The 15,844-nt window shown below is 42.9% G+C and overlaps 1 protein-coding gene across 3 annotated transcripts; it reads right to left on the reverse strand.

Moving 5' to 3' along the window:
• Window positions 1-56: 56 nt before the first annotated feature.
• Window positions 57-15,496, reverse strand: LOC306703009 (uncharacterized protein). 3 transcript variants are annotated; one of them, XM_079168811.1, is made up of 9 exons: window positions 15,459-15,496; window positions 11,620-11,684; window positions 7,896-8,046; window positions 4,259-4,319; window positions 4,109-4,178; window positions 3,883-3,960; window positions 2,947-3,009; window positions 2,799-2,861; window positions 57-1,094 (listed from the first exon to the last, which is right to left on the reverse strand). In XM_079168811.1, exons 3-9 carry the CDS (start codon window positions 8,015-8,017, stop codon window positions 820-822), a joined length of 732 nt encoding a protein of 243 aa, XP_079024937.1. In that variant the 5' UTR covers window positions 8,018-8,046; window positions 11,620-11,684; window positions 15,459-15,496; the 3' UTR covers window positions 57-819. The 3 variants fall into 3 exon arrangements, with proteins under 3 accessions (XP_079024937.1, XP_079024938.1, XP_079024939.1); XM_079168812.1 differs by lacking the exon at window positions 15,459-15,496 and adding an exon at window positions 10,874-11,014 and having other exon boundaries at window positions 11,620-11,696; XM_079168813.1 differs by lacking the exon at window positions 2,799-2,861.
• Window positions 15,497-15,844: the final 348 nt, after the last annotated feature.

Below are 15,844 nucleotides of genomic sequence, written 5' to 3' on the forward strand. Positions count from 1 at the left end.
GTCCACATCTTCAGAGACCTGGATCCATCGTGGTCCTGGATCAAGCTGAACTTGATTAGACCGGAGGACAGAGAGCAGGACTCTGGTGGACCAGAGGAGGAGGACTCTGTGTCTACATCCTGATGCTTGGTGCTCAAACACAGTCACAGTTGATGGACAATGTTTTCTTCATGTTGAGTTTTTAATGTGTAGATGTCGGCCATATTACCGGACCAGAGAATTGTTCCTGATGCTGCTGTCTATGTTCCGGATGATGCGTGTGGGGCGAGTGTGTCATTGATGAGCGGTGCGACTCCGCGCCCGGCGCTGAAATATGTGGAATATTTTAGCTGCTATACGCTTCTAACTACCGCGAGGGAAAGGAGCCAGAGAGGAGCCAGAGAGGAGCCAGAGAAAACAACATGGAGTCGGTAATTCAACAGTGTTTTCTTTCTGAAATCATAAAACGTGTTCTAACATTACTGTAAAATGCTCGTTTTCAAACCTTATTGCCCAGTTTAAAACATTTGTCAGAGAAGTAATATTGTAACTTTATAAATATAAGTAACTTTGATGAAGCAAATTGTAGTTACTTATTACATTTTTAAGAGGGTAAATAGTAATATGTAACCTATTACTTTCAAAAGGAGCCTTCCCCACACTGCATATTTGATGTTGTTTCTATGTTTTATCTTTTGTATCGTTCATCTCTTGTCTTCAGATTTCATCCTTTATTATTTGTCTTTCATGTTTGGTCCTTTAGCTGCCTTCCTTCATCCTTCATCCTCTGTCCTCTGTCCTCTGTCCTCTGTCCTTTCCGTCGCCTCACAGCCTTCATCATCATCCCTCCAGCTGTGTCTTCCTGTCGGGCAGCGGAGGAGAAAACACGTTCTCCTCCACCAGCACCTCCTCAGGAGGACGAACAGGGAACGCAGTCGGTCTGTCTTTCTTACCAACTCGTGCATACACCGAATCCCCCGGCGCTGCAGAGCAAACGCCAGGCTCCTCCCCTGGCTCGTGATTGGTCAGCGGTGATGCTACGTCAGCATGGTTGCTGCTCCATCCTCCCCTAATGGTATGGTAGATGTTGTCTGGAGCGTTGGAGCTGTTCAGATCTGTAAGACAGACTTAAAGGTTTTACTAAGGTCGCTGCCACTACCAGACAACATGGCGACGGCCGTAATCCACGCACTTGATCGAAACGGCAGTCCACAAACCACTGGGTGACATCACGATGACTACGTCCACTTCTTATACAGTCTATGGTCAGAACATGACGTAATCACGGCCTGCAGGTCGTGAGTGTGTGGTTCTATGTTCACCTGATTCATGTTGACGCGCTGCTTCTCACTGATGCTCTACTGAGGAACTTTAGACAGACAGATGTCTCTTACGGTAACAAGCCCCTCCTTCTGTTTTGCATCAAAGTTTCTGTAACTTTGAAACACAGCGATTTTAGAGCATTAGAGCAAAGAGGTTAGAATGCTTAACATCCGTCTCCGGCCCAGACCTTTGGACTGCGAAGCCCACACTCAGACCACCATGTTACCATCAATTCAATTCAACATCACAGATCTACATCCTAACGATGGCAGGCACTTTTCATCCATCTCGTTTTACTCTTGACCGATTGGCTACAGAAACGTTGAGCTTACTGGCTATGCTAAACAGAAGGAGGGGCTTATTACCATGAAAATAAGTGTTTTTAACCGATTTTGAAAGCCGCAAAAGACCCAGGCCTTTTTATTTTTTTTATTTAACCTTTATTTAACCAGGAGGGTCCCATTGAGATTAAACATCTCTTTTTCAAGGGAGACCTGGTCAAGACAGGCAGCAGCATCAGAGACACATAGTTACAGACAGAAAACACAAAACAAGACAAGTTAAAAGAAAGTAAAAGTTAAGAGAGTAACGAAACCGAGTTCATTTAAAAAACATTTACATTTTTGGGAACCTGCCTCTATTGCTTTCAATTTTGATTTAAAAGCAGTAAATGGTATCAGTTCTTTAAGTTTTAAGTCATTTTGCAACATATTCCACGATGAGGGTGCGGAGTACACAAAAGCCCTTTTTCCCATTTCCGTTCTGGCTTTTGGGACAGTGAGCAGGAAGTCCTGGGAACACAAAGAGTATTGTCCCGACACTTCTCTGCATGATGAGGACACTCAGGTAGTTCGAGAGCAGACCAAGGATAGATTTATAAATGAAGGTGTGCCAATGACTGAGCCTCCGCGTGGCCAAAGCAGGCCATCCTACCCGAGAGTATAACTCACAGTGGTGAGTCAGAGCTTTGCAATTTGTAATGAACCGCAGTGAAGCATGGTTTTAAAGTCAATCGGCATAAGAAGTTGTTTTGTTGGTCAAAAACAGCATCGTTAACATAACATAACATAACATAACTCTGTTAGATAGGAGTGTTTAATGTCACTTGTGGCTTTCCGTACAGCCTGAGGAGGAGGACCCGATCCCAAAGCCTGAACCCCTGAACCCTCGGGGACTTATGGGATGTCTCCTGTTAAACGGTTGAGTGTGAGAGACTGAGGGCTTGAAATGGTGCAGATATAAATGGGACAGCACTTTGCTGTGACATATCACGTTACCATGACAATCTCATATCATGTTATGTACGGTTGTGATTATTTGATACTTTTACTCACTGAGGCTCTTGCCTCACGAGACGAGAGGTAACGGTCAACTGGTTTTTGCGACAGCGTATGAACAGCTTTCCTGCTACTGACCGAGCTGCAGTATTTGACGCACTGGTGTGAGAACATGTCGCTCTAATCACTTCTGTGTTCTTGGGTGTTTGAGGTATAGACCTGGGTTCAGGTGGCTCCTCCACAGAGTGGACGGGACGGAGCTCTCCTCTTCAGGAGGCGACTCTGAAAACACAGAGCAGTGGGAATCCAGCGTCGAAAAACTAACAAGAGATTGCTAACTTGTTATGAACATGATCAAGAAAAATACCTTCAGCAGTTTCAGCATTACTTGCTGTGTTCTTCAGTGCTGCGATGTCATTGGTCTGACCATCTGAGGATAAACACACACACACACGTATAAAGACACACACACACACACACACAGACTTTTGTCTGTTTAAAGGAGATCTACATCATATTGTAAAGTTGTTTACTGGGACAAATAAGAGGCACAGAGTGAACTGAAAGCACAGTTTAAATCCAGCAGACCTGTTTTGGTCAGTGAGCATGTTAGAAGAGACAGAACGGACACACTATATACCTCTAATGCAATACGGCTAAATACACAAAAGGATTGCACGGCTTTTGCACAAATAAGACAAAACCATGTCATTGTCAAACCACCCACAAATGGTGAAATGTAGCCTTCGATGCCAAGCCGATAGTGTCTCTGTGACCTCGTGCTATTTGCACGTACTCAAAGTACGTAATATACAGACATGTGGCTCTAAAACTGACCCTTTATGCAAACAAGTCCAATTCAAGTAATTATTAAATTATTAGCGTCTTTTAAGAGTTGTTTGTAGCAGAAGTACATTTCTAAGGGGTGTCCGCTCAAACTCCTTGATTGTTTTGGATGCAGTCACTGCAAATAAATGATTTTAAAATGTGCCAATAGATGATGATTGTTTTTGAACATAAATGAGAAAAAGACGTGGGGTTTGTGGCTCAGACTCCCCTCCCACAACCAAGGCATCGCCTCCACAGCATAATCTATACTTTGCCATTTGGATAATTAGAATCAGATGCAAAAACAAAAGGTCAAATTGCACTCAGCTGCAAAGCTTTATGGGGTCTGACCTTGCGATGGCGGTTGCGAATGAATTTTGGTGCTATCAGCGGCCGCAATCCAAACATTTTTTGAGCTCACCCTCAAGCATCTCATGTCTGACATGTTGAACATTTACTGATCAGGCAGACTGACCGTGGTGGTTCTGTGGCGCCCCCAAGTGGCTCCTCCATGGAGTGACGGACACAGTGTTTCCTTTTCCAGGATTTAAGTCTGCACACACGCCACGCACGCACACGCACGCACACATGCGCACACATGCAAACACACACACGCACACACGCACACAGGCACACACGGAGAAGATGGATAAGAGATGAAAAACATATGGTCATCTTTTGCTGTTCAGAACTTCACTCACCTATTTCATCTTTCAGGCGCTCATTGGTCGTCGGATTGTCTCTCACCACCACGGCTTCTTCCAGCTTCGCCTGTCAATCAACATGACACTAAAAGGATGTTTCATTGTTTGAAATGAACAGACGGAGTTCAAAGGTCAAAGATCTCTCACCACTTTGATGAGCGCTGAGGGATCTTTGTCCGCCTCAGAGTCTCTCAGCTCAAATGAACGCCTAGAAAACAAAAAGACGAATCAGATCAACTTTATTCTAAAAGATAAATAATAAACCTGAACAACCCAGAGACTTCTGGGACTGGCATCAGATTTTGGGCCTTTGGGATTTTTTTCTCTTTCTGGATATGTGTTCATTTGTTTGTAATTGAACCCGTAACACAGCATTGCAGTTAACTACACTTCCCCAAAACCCTCAGAGCTTTTATAAAGCGTGCTCTCACTATATGACAGCAGCAGCCGAACAAGACTTCTAGTGTCTACACTGCATTCCTGTCATACCTCATGTGTATGGCTCACTATTGACCCTAACCCTGCACTGTATATATATTTTGTTCATGCTATATTATATCTCAGCGTACAGCTTACTGAGTATTCCATACACATCTGTACTCAAAGCGACGACCCGCTCCGCCTCTGAGCCAGTGGATATTGTTAATAATAATTAGCTTTTTACATTTTTTTTAACAACTTTAATGTTCTACTTAATATATGTAATGTTGAATGTAAATGTGAATGAGATTTAATTCATGAAACTGATTTTAAATGAAAAGTGAAGGCTCCACTTCCATGTATGATCAAAGTGACAAGATCATTCCTAGAACGTAGGGTTTGAAATATATTACCAACATGAAACATTGAACATGAGATGAATAAACTCAGTTTTATCATTGGAAGGACAGTCTTTAATTATTGAACATGTATAACTAATGTGAATATTAAGTTAACTTAAAGGATGTTGGTGTCTGCAAAGAGAATGACCCACATCACTCTGCACTTTTCAGCCGTTTGCTCTTTGATGAATTTCATTGTCTCAGTTCTTGGACTCTGTGCAATGACAATAAAGATGAATAATGTGCAAATGTGTCCAGTCAACTGAACCTTTGAGATATCTGATGATCCTCTTCCATCCAAACAAACTCTTGTTGTTTGTTGGAACACTGTTTCAGATAAATATTTTACATCCAAAGTAAGATGGTCTCATAAAATCCTATAGTTGCAGTTTTGTCCTCAACACTCACCAGCAGGTATAAAATATTAGACCGTTAGAATATCACCGGTTGGCTTGAAACTGCTTTGAACCTCTGGGACATTTTCTTATCAAGTTCCCGTGGGAGTCACACACACAGTTTGTGTGTCACAGTAGTGGTGGCGTTAAAGAGGGTTGACGAGACAAATGACTGTAATATAAAACTACATTTGGTTGCACAGACATCTGTCACATTACATAGTGTTCCCATCAACACCCTCCCTCAGAAAGGGTGGACATTTGGAAGAGAAATGTCAAAATATCACAATAAATCTTTGTGAAGTGTAAAGGTTGTGTGGATAAAAGCATAAACAGAGTCAATAAATGAAACTAAAAGTTACTCTTCAAAAGTCCCGACAGATGATCTGTACATGCCCACATGAAGCACGACGAACTGAAACATGAGAACTATGTGGAGCAATGAGGAGACTTTAACTTCCCTCACAAAAAGACATGAAACAATAGGAGCTGTGACTGGATATATATATACAGTGTGTATATACATATATATATAAATATATGAAATAAGACTCAACACTGCACAGAGTTCTTTTGAATGATTCATTGATAATGAATTAAAGGTGCTATCAGCCCCCAGGTGTCCAACAGTGAAGCCAATGATGCTATTTGCACTCGACCAGGGCACACATTATATCCTGCATGTGCAGTATAAACTTAAGCAAGTAGTTAAGTAACCGAACCTAAACTGTGACTGAAAATAACAATAATAATTAAAAAGAATAATAAGGCAACGAAGTGTAAAGATACAGGACTAAAACCACAGCCTCCTGGGTGATGTTCCTGAGTTTGACCCATTTATCCACCACTAAACCTCACGTACTGTTCCTTTAAGGATCAGTACGTGAGGTTTAGTGGCATCTAGCGGTGAGGTTGCAGATTGCAAGCAACAACACGACCCTCTGCTCACCCCTCCCTTTCCAAGCATGTTGGGATACGGTGGCCCTAAGGTAAGGTGAGTTATCTTTTAGATGTTAGTACAACTAGGAGCTACTCTCATTAATACTCTGCTTTACATGACTCAATAATTGCTTTAAAAAACATATATAGACAACAAATAACTAATAAATTCAGTTGTTTGTTTGTTTACAACAAGAAGGTCACGATATAAAGTCATTATTATCTCTCTGGTAGCTGCTTTGTCTCAGCCAGCAGAGAAACTGATCGTTTCATCGTATAAACATAGCAGCGGTGGCCGATTGAATTATGTTTCACTTTTGTTTACGTGTCCACACTTGTTGCACAGATGTATTGATAAAGTAACAGCTTTTTGTCTCGCAAATATTTTATTGCACTGTGACGAACCCTCCCTTCCACTAGGGGTCTGTGTCCTGTTTGCTGTCTATTAAGACGCACCATCTGAACATGGATCTCTCTGCCTCTTCTTTGGCTGACACGGCTGCTTATTTGTTTAGTTTGTAAATAAATGTTTATTTATTACTTTTATACCTTCATGTTGCAGCCTTTCAGCCCGGTTGTAACATCAATGTACAGTGACAAGCGTGTAATCTTCACTTCACCACAGCAGCCTCTCTGCTCGCACTTCATGTGTTTGTGTCTGTGTGTGTTTGTGTGTGTGTGTGCGTGTTTGTCTGTGTGTCTGTGTGTGTCTGTGTGTATGTGTGTCTATGTGTGTGTGTGTGTGTGTGTGTGTGTGTGTGTGTGTTTGTGTTTGTGTCTATGTCTATGTGTGTGTGTGTGTGTGTTTGTGTCTATGTGTATTTGTGTCTATGTGTGTGTGTGTTTGTGTCTGTGTGTGTGTGTTTGAGTCTATGTGTGTGTGTGTGTGTGTGTGTGTGTGTGTGTGTGTGTCTATGTGAGTGTGTTTGTGTCTATGTGTCTATGTGAGTGTGTTTGTGTCTATGTGTGTGTGTGTGTGTTTGTGTCTATGTGTGTGTGTGTGTGTCTATGTGTGTGTATACACACTAAAGTCTCTCTAGAGCCAGTGTTCCGTTTGTCCGTTCTGGGCTGCTGTAGAAACTAGAAACATGGCGGTGCAAGATGGCGGACTCCGTGGAAGACAACCTGCTCCCTACGTGGATATAAATGGCTTTTCCTAAGCTAATGGAAACACTATGATTCTTAGTTGCAGGTGATTAAAACACAGTTATGAATATTATATTCCATTGCTACCAATTAATCCCCATAAATGTTACACACTGTTCCTTTAATATACTACTACTCCTCCTACATCCTCCTCTACCTACCTTACTTTTAGTGCCCCTTTCTGTCAGAAGGCTTTTCGGCTAGTTAGCTATTGCTAAATCAGGTAGCATATTCAAGTTGGGCAGGTGTAAATAGCCAAATAGCTGCCGTGTGATTACTCTCACATGTCAAAATAAACTAGTGTGTATGTTCATGATAATGAAGGAACATGTCACCCAATGCAACAGCGGGGCTCATTGATGTGCTTGTAATAGAGCTCTATGGCACATAGGAAGAAGATATCTTCAGTTTAGGATTGTTGGTTTGGATCAGAACATGCATTCGTAGACAGAAATAGAAATATAGAACACAGAACCAGCTGACCTGCTGCACTTGCTGCAAAGAGCTGTGAGGAAGATGGAGAGGAGGAGGAGGACGATGAAGAAACCAACGACTCCTGATGTCAGGAACCACGACCCGCCGACTTCTGTGCCGACTGCCACCATGATCACTGAGAGAGACGGAAGTGATGGTGCTGAGAGAGAGCGAGAGAGAGAGAGACTTTTGAATTTTAGAAACCTTTATTTTCTTCCAACAACATGAAAAAACAAAAAAAACGTTGCCATGGGAATGAATTAGACACAAATCAACAAAACAAAACAAAAACCAAATATAACAGTTTCTCTTCACAATGTTTTCAATGAGCGTTGAATATTAATTAATCTCCAGACACACAACATTGTTCTTCATTGTTGAAGTGAAATCCTGCCTGAAATCCTGCCTGTTGTTCATACTGTTGTTCATACTGTTGTTCATACTGTTGTTCAGGTTCTGTCTCCTCACAGTGTCGGCTCTCTGGTTCAGTTTGCTTTTGTTAAGCACTGTCTCACACCCTGTCACTGTGTGGAGGTCCAAGAGTTTAGACTCTGTTTCACTGAGTGATGGTCCTGAGACCCCATTCAGCGCTGGAATAAATCCTAGATCTGGAAATAGATCTGTAGAGTCAGGAGCTTCTCCTCCTCTATCGTACTCCTGCAGCATCTCAACCTCGTCCTCCGTCAGTCTCTCCGCCCACCTGCTCAGGATCCTCCTGCTCTGCCGGATAGAATCCAGCCCGAGTAGAAAAGCCACTGCAGGTGCGTTTCTCAGTCCAGGACCAGCTACATCCACCAGTGCCCTCAGGGTGGTGTTTCCAGAGAAGCACAGTATGCTGTTGAGACCTGGAGTCATGCTGTCCTGGATGTCCCTCCTGGCTCTGATCACCAGCGGTTCCTGAAGCAGCCAGTGTAGTGAGCACGTGGGCTCCGGTCTCTTTACGTTTAAAACTTTAAATAAATAAAAACTAACAAACAGAAACTTGTCTTTGACTTGCCCTTAGACTGTCAGACCTTATTCACAATTAACTCCATCATTGTTCAGCTCTTTCTTTATCTTCTGAACTATTTTCTTTCAGTCTGAAGCCTTCCTGCTTTGTGAGACCTCCTCTGTCTTCGCTGCTCATATGTGATCTGACAGAGTTGGAGAGCTTATCTTTGTCAGAGAAGTAGTCCTCCACTTTAGCTCCTTTTACATTTTTACTTCTCTGCAGATAATCCTTTATTTCCTCCACACTTCAGAGATCCTACAGCTGCCAGCTCTGTGTTCAGAGGGCTCAACAGCGTCCTCCTCCAGACTGGACTCGGAGTCCTCCTCTAGACTGGACTCACACTCAGCTGCTCCTATACTTCCTTTCGTTTTTTGGCCTGTGAGTTTCCACTGTTTCCTTCCTTTTTCCTCTTCAGCTGAGGGGCTTTGAGCTGCCCCTCGTCTCCCTCCATGTCCACCTCACTAACTGTCTCCACCTGTCCTCCAGTACTCTCCCTCACCTTCTGGACCCCACTTGTCCCCTCCTCCCTCACCTCCTGGGCCCCACTTGTCCCCTCCACCCTCACCTCCTGGGCCCCACTTGTCCCCTCCTCCCTCACCTCCTGGGCCCCACTTGTCCCCTCCTCCCTGAACCTCCTGGGCCCCGCTTGTCCCCTCCACCCTCACCTCCTGGGCCCCACTTGTCCCCTCCTCCCTCACCTCCTGGGCCCCACTTGTCCCCTCCTCCCTGAACCTCCTGGGCCCTGTTTGTCCCCTCCACCCTCACCTCCTGGGCCCCACTTGTCCCCTCCACCCTGAACCTCCTGGGCCCCGCTTGTCCCCTCCTCCCTCCCCTTTTGGACCCAACCTGTCCCCTCCTGTCCGTCCTGCTTGTCCCCTCTGCCCTCCTCAGTACCTTTCTGGTTCTGGTTCTGGTCTTTATGAGAGCAGTTTTTCTCAGGACAAGCTCGACTCTGATGTCCCTCTTTTCCACAACTGAAACATTTAAAGTCATCAGACTTTGCAAAAATGACATAGTTGAAGTCATCTACTCTGTTTGAACACGATGTTGATCTCCTTGCTCCTGTTGTTCAGGATCATAAGTACCTGTCTCCTGTGAGACAACACGTGCTTTAACAGAGGATATTTACACCCAGAAGACACTTTCTTAACCGGAGACACTATCTTCCCGTGTTTGGACAGCTCTCTGGTTATTGCCTCGTCTCTGATAAACGGTGGAACGTTGGACACAGTGACTTTTATTTCCGGTGGGATAGGAAGTTATCGTTCACCTCGATCCCGTTCTCCAACAACACTTCCTCAGTTTCTACGCTATCTAAAAAAATGACCACAGCATTGTTCATCCGCGCTACGGTGCCATCTTCACGCCATGTTTCCTGGTTAGTTCGGTCAGGTGCATGGTGGCGTTTAGCATGCCGATCAGCACGTGCTGATCGACTGCAAACACCCACAAACAAAGACCCTAAAACAAACCTAAATGTACACACAAACCCTGTGAACCCTACACACTACACTACACTATCACGTTACCCAGTGAAGAAAAAGATCGAAAAAACGCTATTAATCGCTCTCAAAACCACGCTCCGTCAACTCCACACTCCTTCCACAGAGAGACAGAGAGAGCCATGTACAAAGTAATTTTAAACCCAAATCTAACCAAAAGCTGAACCATAGTGTTGTCACATAATAAAACATATATATAATATATATATATGTAATATAACACAGACAGACACAGTATAGGAGCAACTGATGAGAAAAGACTGGTTTTAAAGGGCAGGGACACGCTCCATTTGTGTCTCATGTTGGATTCATGTTAATGTGTAGTTAAAGACATTTACATTTGTGGGAAAAGAATTGGAAAAAAATGTTATAAAAAATAAATTAATAATAATAATCAACCAAAAATGTCACGACCCCCTGCAGTACCTCCACGGACCCCCTAGGGGTCGCGGACCCCTCTGCCTTAGGGAATAATGTAAAGTCCAAATGTTCACCTCTATTAGAACAGCGGCCTTGAAGTTAACAGCTCCAGGTTCAGCTGTACAGAATCATTAGACTTCAGGCTGTTTGGTTTCACTTCATGTCAACGTGCCAACTCAAACCGAAAAGAGCTTTCAGGCAGCGAGGAGGAGCCGCTACAGGGGGAAGAGAGACCTGTTGGATATTTCAACAGCCAACAGCTTTTATTGCTTATTTACAGAAAAAACTGAAAAAACAACACACAAGGAACTACATTTGCATTTTAGTGTTTTATACAGAAACCTATTGGCCGCTGCATGTAAATTAGCTCGAGTTTCTCTGATCATTAACGTGACAAATGGTCACAGGTAATTCCCCCTCTGTGATCACTTATGAGGAACGCCAACAAAGCTTTCAACATGTTCAACTACAAGTAACTCACACGGATGATAAATGACACTGCGTGTTGCTCAAACGAATAGTTATCTTTAAAGTACATGCTCATGTGTGTCTGGGAGCTATATATCCTATATAAAAACGTCCTAAATAAAAATGTCATTTCTGAGCTTTTCCTCAGATGCCAAAACACACAGAAAATGTTGAATATTTATGACAGATGACTGTTTTGGTGTGTTAACATATGAGCTCATATTTACTTTCAAACTCCATAAAAATAACAGTTCATGTATGCAAAGGCCTCGAGGAACATGAGGAAACACATGCTTTGTGTGTTGTGTGACGTCAGGTCCTGTTGAGACCACGACCTTCTGTAGATGTTTACCTTGTTCTCTCAGTTCCAGCTCAGAAGAATTGAAGCAGCAGCTCTTTAATCATCCCGACTGATTCCTGTCAAACAAGCACAAGATTATCAGAACAAACAGTGTCTCAGTGCTGTAAATAAATGGCCCCGTTTTATTCGACTGTAAAATCCAACACATTGTTAGTAAAATATGTGTGTGTGCTTCACAACTCATAATTACCGTGCACTATGGCTCATCATAAAGTAAATGCATTTATTCTTTAGATAAATGCAGATTTACGTATGCAGATTTTCATGTGAAGACCTTCTATATATATTCAAGATTCAAGATGTTTATTGTAACTCTGGTTATAAAAGTACAATTGTGTGAAATGCTTTTGCTGGGAGGCTCCATAAAAGAAGGAAAATATCCACATCCAGCAATGTGCTGGGCCTCTCCGCGCAGTCCTGGATGTAGAGGGAATACAGGAGGGGGCTGAGGACACAGCCCTGTGGGGCTCCTGTGGGGGGCCAGTTGGTGGGCACAGACCTTCAGGACGCAGCCAGACATGCCGTTTGGGCTGTCCACTTTGCGTGAGCTTTGGGGAGGATATAAACAATGTCTATAGTGACCGATGTAAGCTCCCAGGGCAACCAAGAGGGCCAACACCGTAGCGCGAGAGCCCCTCATGCACGTGATAAACGGAGTAACCGTGCCTCTTGTTGGCTCGATCTGGAGCCTCAGCTGACAGCCAGGTCTTGGTTCTTGGTGTTCAGCTGATTCGAGATCTGCTTCGGGTGCAGAGGAGGGTCCTCCACTGGGTCTTCCTCAGTTCTGGAAATTGAGAGAGGGGATTCGGGATGAGAAGGCTTTGACAGTCGTAAGTGCTCGCCTTTCGGATGTTGAGTAGCGTTTCTCTGTTGTGGGTGATTCTGTTATTGTTCACGGCGATGGTTGCTTGTTGTTGTCTTCAATGCAGACGAGGGCTGAGATCCTTAACTAAAGTTATAAAACTACAAAACTACATAACCTATACAGATCTACTTAACTTATAAAGAATCTAAACATGAACCCTAATAAGTAGCCCGAACCATAAAATAAATAACCTAAAAACTGAAAAAACAGTAGAGCGGACCTCCTGGTAAATTGCTCCTCCTCCGCCATGGCAACAACAGCGCATGTACATGCTGTGTCGGTAGCTCCTATGAATTTTGCTACATTGTTGTCTTTATTGTTTTTTCTCGTATTTATCACTAATGGCATATGAGAGAATACACTCATCAACATGTGAAAAGGAAGCGTGAGGATTAAGAGCAGTGGGTTTTGAGAAGTTCACCGTCCACGGCCGACCACCCAGCCAGACCTGCTGGATTAAACACCACCAAACTGCCCCATGGAGGAGAGGGAGGAGAGCTCAGACGGAAGCTAAGCTAACCCAGCTAGGACCTCAGGCTACTCCACTACCCAGCATGCTGCTGGCTGTCTGCTGCCCGGTCACAGAATAATAAGAAGGATGAAAGCAGCGTGAGGTCGGTGACTGCTGAGTGTTTACATCCTGATGCTTGGTGCTCAAAGTCACAGTTGATGGACAATGTTTTCTTCATGTTGAGTTTTTAATGTGAAGATGTCAGCCATATTATCTGAAAGGGATCCCATCTCTGTTGCTCTCCCTAAGGTCTCTTCCTCTTTTCTCCCTGTTATTAAATTATAAAATAGCTATAACTTTGTGATTCTCTTTAGGCCAGCAGAGAAGGCTTTGCAGGCCCTGATGGCCTACCACTGGTGTACAGATTGTAAAGCCCTCTGAGGCAAAAGTATGATTTGTGATTTGGGGCTATACAAAAATAATTTGAATTGAATTGATCAGAGAACTGTTTCTGTTGCTGCTGTTTATATTCCTGATGATGAATATTTAAAAAATGTGCTTCAGGAATGTTCTATGTTTGTGATGATGCGCATGACGGGATGCTTCGTCATTAACGGACACTGCATATAGTCAAAATCAATGTAATTCACACAATGACAAGAACAAACTCACAAGAACCAGTCACATGTATGTATATGATAACAAAGCATGACAAATCAATCCAGCAACACTGCAGCACTAAAACATGTATCCCACTCTACACTGAAGAGCACGGTCCATTCAAATATTATTCACATCAGAGGGAACAATATTAACCATATCATAAAAATGACACCATAGACAAATGAACACAGTAGTAACGCTACTGCAGATGTAAAAACACAAAAGCAGTTCACTTACCAAAGCTGCTGTTCACTTAAAGACAAAGTCCATCCTCCTTTCTTTGATTATATAGAGTTGTACAGAAGATCGGTGAGGTTCAGTTCCAGCCAGAGGTCCTCCTGCGAACTTGTTCGTTGAGTTGTAGATCCACTCAGGTCTCAGCAAAAGTTTTCAAAAGCACCGTAGCTTGCTGTGCTATGGTGTCGTGTTGCTGCCTTGGTTAGCCACCTCAGGTTGGCAAATAAAACACATTCTTAGCCTTAAAATGTGCAGTGCTCCTCCGCCGCTGTCAGCCAGAAATATCGTTCGTACAAATCCTTTTCCATGCTGGGTTAGGGCTGCTAGCTGTGGGGTTGGCAGACCCTTTCTTACGATGTCCAGTTTTTATTAGAAATGTCCTTCTGGAGAAATCCGTTTCTCCTCCTTCAGCCATTGAGTGTTAAAAAAACACAGCGACACCAAGCAAAACATGCAAAATGACAAAATCGTCCCCATTTACTTAAACTGCAAAGGCTCTCTAGAGGGCATCGGGCCTCTCTCCTTACATAGAGACATAGCGGCTGAATCTGATTGGATAAAAGCTCTCCTTAAAACAAGCTGCATTGGAAGCAGAGCAACAGAGGAAGACAGTAGCTGTGCAATGAGAAAATAAGCTAATGGGGAAAAAAACAATAATACATGTAGTGTATTTATGAAAAATTATTAACTTATAAAATAGCTATGATTTTGGGATTCTGTTTAGGCCAGCAGAGAAGGCCTTGCTGGCCCCGATGGCCCACCACTGCAATATATACTGTATATATGTACATATCTACATACATACATGATTAACACTTGAGATGATACACATGATAATGTTGTTGTTCTTGACAGTGAATGCAGATTCCCAAAATGGAGAAAGTCTTGATGAATTGAAGTAAATGGGGGCATATTTTTAACAGGCACTCGTACAGGTGCGCTACTTGTCCATAAAAGTACTGTTTGTGCAGAAGTGTTTCAAATAGCAACATTCAAGGTAACACAAGGTGTTATGGATATACAAATGGTCATTTGGGGGTAAAGTATTCCTTTAAGATGCTAAATACAGAATGATATTAGATTCTAATTAGATATATTATTGTTTTATGTTTAAGGCAACATCAGGCTTGACTTTACATTGTAAAACAAAATACAAGACAAATAAATACATAGCAATAAATGTACTGAATTGTTATTTATTAAAGTGATAGTGTCATATCAGTTCGGCCAATTGTCACCTATACCCAATCTAGCTATTAGTGTCAGTATTTAACTGATATCCGATAGGTCTGTATATGACTGGAAACCTGGTTTTCTCAACAGTTACATAATAATGTTATGCTTATGTTAGGATTTATTCATTTACATATACATATAAGTTGTGCCTTTGGTAAAGACTGTTTTAATAATAACGACTTATCTATACTTTAGTGTTATTCTTTTTCTGTGGTATCTCTGATAGCCTTAACATTGGAACATTTACGAGAACAATACTAAACCTATGACCATTGCGTTTAAATCTAACAGAAATATTATAAAATATATCCATGTTGCCCGGCAGATGAACTTGTTCTGAACGTGTCAAAGTAGAAATACAGTGTGTATAAAGCCTACCTGTGTCCATGGTGTAGACAGCTGTGAGTTCAGGTTCAGATACTGTATGTGATGAGTGTTTCCTGCAGCAGAATTACTCATTGACAGACTGATCAAACACAGAGCTCTGCTGTTCGAGCTGCTTAAAGACACACACACACACACACACACACACACACACACACACACACACACACACACACACACACACACACACACACACACACACACACACACACACACACACACACACACACACAATATGACACTGATGGACAGACTACTGAGGAGACAGGAGAGACACTGTCTTCTTGTTCTCTGTCTCCACAGTCAGTTTCATCTCTGGGGTCCAGTGCAGAGCTGGGATATGTTCAGCCTAACTAACCACGTCTCCCTGGCCACGCTAC

Source organism: Pholis gunnellus, assembly GCF_910591455.1.
Source record: "Pholis gunnellus genome assembly, chromosome: 11".
NCBI lineage: Eukaryota > Metazoa > Chordata > Actinopteri > Perciformes > Pholidae > Pholis > Pholis gunnellus.